General features: G+C 46.3%; 1 protein-coding gene across 11 annotated transcripts in view; it reads right to left on the bottom strand.

Annotated features, from left to right (window-relative positions):
- Positions 1-8819, bottom strand: part of grip1 (glutamate receptor interacting protein 1) — a 187332-nt gene that overhangs the window by 43664 nt on the left and 134849 nt on the right. For all 11 annotated transcript variants that reach the window (XM_077005013.1, XM_077005009.1, XM_077005011.1 and 8 more), the window contains exons 3-7: positions 7181-7316; positions 6127-6272; positions 5779-5862; positions 1742-1817; positions 360-505 (exon numbers count right to left, since the gene is read on the bottom strand). In XM_077005013.1, the coding sequence (XP_076861128.1) occupies positions 360-505; positions 1742-1817; positions 5779-5862; positions 6127-6272; positions 7181-7316 (588 nt within the window). The remainder of the gene's footprint in view (positions 1-359; positions 506-1741; positions 1818-5778; positions 5863-6126; positions 6273-7180; positions 7317-8819) is intronic.

The following is an 8819-nucleotide window of genomic DNA, read 5'->3' as shown; positions in this document are numbered from 1 at the left end:
ACTCTCTTTCTCTTACTCTAGCTGATTCATACTCTCTCTCTCACAATCACACTTACACACACACACACACACACACACACACACACACACACACACACACACACACACACACACACACACACAGACAGTTACACAAGCACACATACTGTCTGTCAGTCACATTCGAGCAAGCCGGTATGAAAACCAGTTTTCATTTTCATTCACACGCATAATAAAATGTAGAATTATAATTTGGGAAAGCAATCAAAACACATGATGGCTTGTCATATAGCACCTGTTAAGAAGTAAAAATTAAACATGTGCCAAGAACATTGTGTGATTGAGGGGGTGGGGCTTGAGGAAAGAGGGCGGGGCCTTACCCATGATGGACACATCATACTCGATGAGGAGTGTGGCTTCCTGGCCACACTGCTTGAGGATACTCATGGCCTCTGCGTGGGAGGTGCCGTGCAGGCGTATCCCGTCGATGCTCAGCAGCCGGTCGCCTGGTTTGACGGTGCCTTCCCTGCAGGGGCAGAACACACACCGCACACACGTTAACGGCACCAGCAGTGCAGGAGAGCACTGGCTCGCCCTTAACGTGACCCCCACAAACGTGAGGAGCAGCACGGCCGCTCACGCAGTCTCAGTAACGACGGCAGCTCCTGGTACAGCAGCTGGAGGAGCGGTACACACCACACACCCAGGGCACTGACCGGCCCTTAAAACATAAACCCTCAAGCGTAGAGAGGATCCATGGGTGCTACAACAGACTCTGGTAAAAGCTCCACAGCCCTCCGTCACTGCAGGGAGTTAAGAACGCTCCAGATCCCGATTGCCATCATAGATCACCATTATGCTGGAACACGACGCCCTCTTGGGGATGCCGCCCCCTCCCTCCCCCCCTCAGACCTTTCAGAAGGAGCACCGTTTGCCACCAGGCGTGTCACATATCCACCTTAACGGCCATGACACAAACAGAGTCTCTGATTAACCCCAGGGGCTGGCTGGGATAAAACTCATCTCCTGCACTTGACCAGTGTGACTCAGTTCATAAGTATCAGCACAGCTCTGGATGGGATGAGATTTTTCAGAAAAATCCTAATGGAATGCCAGAAGGTCAGGAATGTGCGTTAAGCTGACGCCAGGTCAGAGCTGAACAATTAACTAGGACCTTCAAGCCAGCGATGGTACCACATTTAGCTCCATGCTAGGGGGCTAACGAGAACAAAACCTGCATTCACAGGTTTGTGCGTTTTTTTTCTTCTTCTCCTTCTAAGCAGAAGGAGAGTTCCACGCAGGAAATTGTGGATAGGGTAGAGTGGGGTTGTGGGTAGGGTGGAGTTGTGGGTGTGGGTAGGGTGGAGTTGTGGGTGTGGGTAGGGTAGAGTGGGGTTGTGGGTAGGGTGGAGTTGTGGGTGTGGGTAGGGTAGAGTGGGGTTGTGGGTAGGGTGGAGTTGTGGGTGTGGGTAGGGTGGGGGAGACCTGCAGGAAGCCAGCACTGTCTATTTACAATTTTTAGATAAGGTGAAAAAGTTCAAAAACAGTGGTGATTTATCACAATTTGCAAATAGGAGGCAAAAGCAAATCTAAGGAAAGCTTTACACACACACACACACACACACACACACACACACACACACACACACACACACACACACACAGCACAGAATAACAGCAATATTAAATGTGAAGATGCTAAAGGTGGCATGTGATTTATATCACGGTGATGAAGTCTTTGACGTGAGGGTGACTAGCTCACCTGTCAGCAGGGCCGCCAGGTCTGATAGTCGTTATGGTAACCGGGCGAGATTTGTTCCGGTCTTCATGGGTGCCTCCTGTGGGGAAACGTAACACATTAACACTTCTTTCAAACGTGGCCATAAACATATTGCGTGTGCTGTTGTGGATGAATGTTTACTGCAGATACATTTTGCACAGTGTATCCACAGTGCAGCGGCTTATCCAATAATTCAGCACAGCTAAATAGAAGCTATTTACTTTAAATGCTGGGCATATTTCAAATGGACAGTTCCCCATTTTCTCATTCTAAAAGGATACATAACTTTGGGAAAATGTGGCTTGCTAAATCATCAGATAGCATAACATCCTTAGATGGACTTTCAATAAATAAATAAATTATAAACTTTTATATATAAAAAACTGCATTATATAAGAAGAAAAGTGCTTTTGAATTAATAGGAACCAGCCTTTATATGAAAATGTAGATGTTTGAATCATCACATTCACTCCAACAGCGTAGATCAGTTTTTTTTTCTTAGAATTTCCTAATTTCATTGCTGCCATAGCAACAACTGGTTATGCAAACAGATATGTTGTTAATACAATGTCCATTAGTTTTAAAACGCCTTGACACTGGTAATTACATATCCCCAATCCTGATGGTCCGAAGGTGTTCGACCTCTCTTGGTTCCTCCAGTGTAATGCTGATTACTCTTGCAGCAACTCCTGCTATGGTGCATGAGGTTGAATGATAACAACTGATCCTTTTGTGCCGGTTATTTTTGTGATTGTCTTAATACATTTACATGTAGCACATCTATACATCACATAGCACATCTAGATCGGCTGCAGTTCAGTACAACAGTTGGAATCTGAATGGTTAATTAAATCATTCTTGACGAGCCATGACGAGCATGTTGTCTCGTCTATAGTGGAGGATCTTTCAAAAGGGATGCATAATCCTGGAAGATCTTGAAGTGTTCAAGTTTCATATTAGCCACTGTTTTATTTGTGGGATGATAAGTCAGCACTAAAGAAATTCTTGTTGTCTCAGTAGACTGTTTATAGGTCAGTTTTTTTTAACTCAACAACTCAATTCCTTACTCGCAACTACTCAGACATAAGCACATTTGTAGTGACAATGAAGAATTCCTCTAGAAAAGTACTGAAATGCATGAACATCTTCAAAACTGTGGTTTTCCCATAGATGCTGCTTTCACTTGTGTTTTATCTCTTCAGAGAGTGGACGCACTGACCTATAAACAATCAACTGCTCATGATATATATGATATTAGGCAAAAACTGGGCTCATCTTCTCTCTACTGTCAAAGGCTCTCCTCAGTGTGGAAACACAGCTGAAACGCGCCCTGTTTTGCTTTGAACCCCGGCTGCCGCTCAGTAAACAGGAAGAAATGCTTTTTTATGACATTCCAGGCTGTTCCTACGTGCCTTTGGAAGCTTGGGTCTGCGAGAGGAGAACGGCACCAGTGGTGCCCCCTCTGTATGAGCAATACACCAATCACGAAAACGCTGCTGGGGTGTGTAGGACCCAGAGGGCGCCCATTCCGACAAACAGGGATGGGAGCTGGTTCACCCTGCCTGTCATTCACACCGCCACTGTGGTCACACCTTTACACTGCAGGCAAAATAGCTCTCACAGCGGCCCTCGTGATTAGCACAGATGGGAAGAAATGTTTGATTTTTTTTTATGTATGAGTACTGGAACAAAAACAAACACACAAGGCTCCCTTAATCGTTTGCTACTGTAGTTGTGTCCTTTATGATTAATCATGATTCATGATCATCATCAGATCAAGGACGATGTCTGAAAGAACACCCAGCCGCCCAAGCTCTAACGTAGATCCACAAACATTACATTCATTCTTTTCATCACATCTTAAACATTAAACCTCAAACATGACTCACTTATCATACTGGTCGTGCAAATTTGTATGTATTCGCAGCTGAGAAAATGCACAGCGTTAACTGGCGTGTCTAAAAAGAGATTTTTCTCACTAAATGTAAAATGGGCTTCCATCTTCAAATGAATGGAATACCAAAACAAGTTATGGACGATAATTCATAATTACATGTTTAATTATTAGTTCTCAAAGTACATGTAATAGGCATTATCACAGTCAGTAACAAAGGCTTCTAATTATTAATAACAACAATATAAATCGTTTTCCATTATAGAGTGTTACTTTTGAAATCTATTAGATTAACGAGGTCATTATTGGTTGTACACATAAATGTACAATGCACATAAATGTACTTCTACAGACTTGAGCTTCTGCCACTTCATACATCCGGCTCTGTACCTCTGACCTTTAAATAGCGGCATCTATTCTGAAGACACCTGGTCTGAAGACACCTGCCATGCACATCACATACCACATACCCATTTTCCAACTTCTGTTTATAGTCAGAGTGATGGGGAAGGTGGTAACTCCACGACTCCAGACACTTCCTCACACTGCACCATCTTTGAGAAACTTTTCAAACTGGTTTCTGTACAGTCCCTGGTGAGGACTGTAAATGACCTTCATCGCACTGATGATGAGGCTCACATTAATATTCTTCGACTCGATCTGAATGCCGCATTCGATACAATGAATTATGAGGTAGTCCTATCTCCACTCTCCTTCATCGGCAAATCAGGGACAGGATTAAGATTATTGGCTTCGTTCCTACCTCACAAACAGACAATGATCTGTTGCTATTGGTAAACACAGATTCCCTAGTGCACCTGTTGCTATAGGATTTTTCTGAGAATATCAGAACAAAAGTGATGATATCTGAGGGGACTCAAAAGACCAACGTTTTTTGTGAGGTCCCCAGACCTGTGGTGTGGGTGCGTGGTAAAAATGACATGTAACAAACTGCTGGATTGGTTAAAATGACAAGAACAAAATATTATTCGCCTTCTTTAAATTTGACTTCAAAACTGAATGTGGGTTTAAAGGGCACATGGGCTTAAATAGGTCTGGAATGTCACTGCAGAAAATGAGAGATTCTTAGTGGCTGGCAGAGATGCTAACGTGTAATCATTTGCTGCTTATGAACTCCACTGGCATACACCCCATATTCACATGGGACACTACAACTCGCAGAATCCCAAGAACAGCCAAGGAGAACGAACATCCAATCATCTAACACACTCTCATTCTTCATTAGCGGATTACCAGTACTCAAACACATCCAGATATATGTTAGCAGAAAGTTCACCTCTGACTTTCCATGCAAGTCCTTAATAGCATGCATCCATGAACAAAGTGTCTTAGAGTTAAATACAGAATAAACTCAGGTACTGTTAGTTGGGTCCAGAAAACCTGTTGCAGATATGTCTACACTACAGATATAGACACCATGCCAGTGAGGCCTACAGCCATCGATAGAAGTCTTGGCGTGGCATTCGATTCCTCACTCACTTTTATGTCACTAACTCACTTGGCCTTATTCCAGCGCTGTAATGTGGCAGGCCTCCAGCCATTACCCACACGCAGCCAAAACTCTGGTTCATGCCTTCATATTTTCTCACATTGATTTTCTTTTTATTGGTTTTCCAGCTAAAATCATTAACAAACTCCAGTTTATTCAAAACTCAGCAGATGGCGTGATTATTTACAACAAAAAGTCTGATCACATCATCAGTATTCTTCGCGGACCGCGCTGGTTACCGCCACAATCCTGTATCCAGTGTACAACACGCTTCACTTCCCTCCCCAGTCCTTCAAGTATCACCAGCTGATCTCTGAGATCTCCTGTGTCCACGCTTCACCCCCTCGTCTTCTCAGTGCTTTCAACCACAGCCTGCTCTTCTAAGAGGGGCAGATCTTCCAGTGCTGGAGAACTCCAGGCCTCTCTGTATAAATCTGCGCTGGTCTTTCCTCCAAGACTCTTCTCAAGTTTTTCCATTTCTATCAGGATTTTTTGTCTTTAAGTGTTGCTGCATTGTAAAGTGACATTGGGCTTGTGAAAGGTGTTATGGTATTATTAAACACACATTTTGCATATAAACTAGCCAGAGATCCAGGAGACTGGGAGTGCACCTACCTCTGATGACGAACCCGAACGTGTTGCCCTCTTTGTGAAGCGTCACCTCCACATTTTTAAACATCACACCTGAACCTTGAACAGCTGCGGGGTGAGAACACGACGGTACCAGATAAGACACGGATCGGCTTTGGCTTGTTTTAATGGCAGCAGACTCCAACACTACTTCAACAAGAAAAACTAACAGACTGGTGGTTACGCTGAGCTGATGGTTTAACATGAGGCTATTGCTACACTATGTCGCCATTAAATATGAATAACGTTTACGTTTACCATCTGCTTTAAAATGTAGATGAACGCCACACCATGCAAACGGAGAGAACATATCGGGGCAAACGGGGCACTTACACACAGGCGGGAGCTCATACTCCACCTCCAGCACCACTCTCTCCCCCACGTTCTTCAACAAGCTAATGATCTCGTCATGACGGAACTTGGTCAGGTTGATGCCGTTGACGGATTTAATGTAGTCTCCTACATTCAGCTGGTCGCTTCTGTGAGGGGAGACGGGCCCAACAGGAGAGGAAGAGGAAGAAATGAGAAGGAGATTGAAATAGAGTGTTGCGAAGAAGAAAAGGTGCAAATTTGGACCGAGGTGAGGCGAGAGGACAGGGATGGATGGAGGGAGGGGGGGAGAGAGATGGAGAGGGAGAGAGAGAGAGATGGAGAGAGGGGGGCAAGAAGAGAGATGAGAAGCCAGAGAGAGCCAGGAGCAACACAGAGCTTTGATAGATGCTCCGAGAAGATGAATAAAGGACTTTGTTCAGAGGAACCATCCACTGAGGAGGGTCTGTCTCTCTCTCAGGCATACACAAATATGTGTGTACACACACACACACACACACACACACACACATTTGAAAGCCCTCCAACTCTTAGCAGATTGTTGACAGATATGAAAAAACAAGTGTGATTTGGAGCTGCTATTTCCAGTGTTTTCAAATCTACAGAGTACGAGACTCAGGGCTTCATATTAACACAGTTCCTGCACAGTGTGATACCTTCATTTTTAAGCATTAACAAACAAACAACACACAAAAAAAAACACATTAATTAAAGCAGTCAAAAACATATATATATATATATATATATATATATATATATATATATATATATATATATATACAAGGCATTATGCATTGTGTATGCATGAAATCCTATAGTTTGTGATTTGTGTGATTCATCCCCTCACTGGGCGAGAGTTGATGGTGTGTGTAATGAATGTGTGTGAGGAGGTGACCTCTGAGTGTGTGGTGGGCAGCCCGCACGCACCCCCAGCCCTGCTCACTCGCTGCACACGGTTCTGCTCAAGCCTAGTAATTCACCATCCACGACCATCCCGAGCCCCGCCACGCCGCGAGGCTCCTGCAGATGGCCGCCCCTCCCAGGACCGGGGGCTTACCTGGCCGCGATGCCACCCTGCCGCAGGTTGGAGACGCGGGGTTTGCCGTCCTTGTCCACGCCGCCGGAGACGGTCAGGCCCAGGGTGGTGCCCTCCTTCTTCATCAGCTCCACCACGCTGGAGCCCTTGAACTCGTCTGTGGAGGAGCAGGGGAAAGGGGGAGGTGAGGAAGAGGAGGAGCAGCGCCGGCAGAGAGAGTGCAGCGCGCAGGGGCAGAGGAGGCCGGCGGCCGCCATGCCGTGCCCCTTCACACCGCGCCGAACTCGGGGCGGAGAGCGGACATCTGGACACGGACCGCGTCCTAGCCCAGCGCCAAAGCCGAAGAACCAGACTCTGAGCTTCTCTCTCTCTCTCTCCTTCTCTCTCTCTCTCGCTCACTCACTCACTCACTCACTCACGCGCTCACTCACACACCCGCACCCACACCCACACACACACTATCGCCCTCTTACAGCTCTGACCAGTAATTAGAGAAACACTCTAGAGGATTGAGGCAGAGAGGGAGACAGAGAAAGAAGTAGACAGAGAGAGAGAGGGAGAGAGAGAGAGAGAGAGAGAGAGAGAGGGAGAGACACAGAGAAGACAGAATGGAAACAGGGAAGAGAGAGAATTGAGAATTTCAAGGAAGTGGAAAGACAGGAGTAAAGAGAACAAAGGAAGAGGAGAGTTGTGAGACAGTAAGAGTGCTCAGGAATAAAAGGTAGAAGAAGACGTGTGGCAGCATGAATCTCTCCCTCTCTCCCTCTTTCACCCCCTCATTTATTGCTGGTCAGGCAGACATGTCCACCTCCTCTCCTCTCCATCGACGTGCTGTCATTCAGTCCCTCCCTGAGATCATCAAAGCCACATTACGCAGGCGGAGGGATGGAGGGGTGGAGGGGTGGGATTCTCTCTTCCCCTCCGTGCCGGCCACCTCCTCAACCTCCGGCTCCTTCAGCCCGCGTCAGATACAAAGTTCTGCCACACTTCTCTCCTAACTTCAGGAGAAGAAGGGAAGCTCCCCGCCGTTCCTCCAGTGGAGGGGGAGTGTGGGGACGAGGTGGCCTTGCACGCCCTTCAGGCTGCTGATGGAACCGCCGTGCCGAGGTTCGTGCTGCGGGGGGGAAGCTAATAAACGTCACACTGGCTGCGAGCGGAGCAGAGCTGCTGCTCGCGAGTGAGAAGCCGTCACGGCGCAGAGAGGTTGACTTCAACGAGACACACCTGCTCAGATTATATCTGCCACTACAGATCATCTTGAACACCATGAAATTGTTAGAAGGTCACTTTTTATGAAGCCTATAGACAATCAGTGGACATCTATAATAAAGGCATCCTTGGAAGATGTCCATTAACTATCAGTCATTTTTATTTAGCTTAAATCCATATGCTGAATGAGCCTTAGAAACACTCGCTGGATCAGGCTGGTGGACACTGTAGTGTAAGTTTAGCCACTGAATGGCCGATTCAGAATTTCGCTGGTCCTATTGGGTCACATGGAGTGCGTCCTCAAGGAGGGAGAGCTGGTTGGTCAGCACTTCAGCTGCCCGTCAGGGACAAAGCTACGACCCAAACGCAGAAAAGGAAGAGGAGCAAGGAATCCACACTGTGTGTGTGTGTGTGTGTGTGTGTGTGTGTGTGTGTGTGTCTGCGTGTGAGT

Source organism: Brachyhypopomus gauderio, chromosome 5 (assembly GCF_052324685.1).
Source record: "Brachyhypopomus gauderio isolate BG-103 chromosome 5, BGAUD_0.2, whole genome shotgun sequence".
Classification (NCBI taxonomy): Eukaryota; Metazoa; Chordata; class Actinopteri; order Gymnotiformes; family Hypopomidae; genus Brachyhypopomus; species Brachyhypopomus gauderio.
Note: the sequence above shows the minus strand (reverse complement) of the source record. Positions and strands in the feature narration are given on the sequence as shown.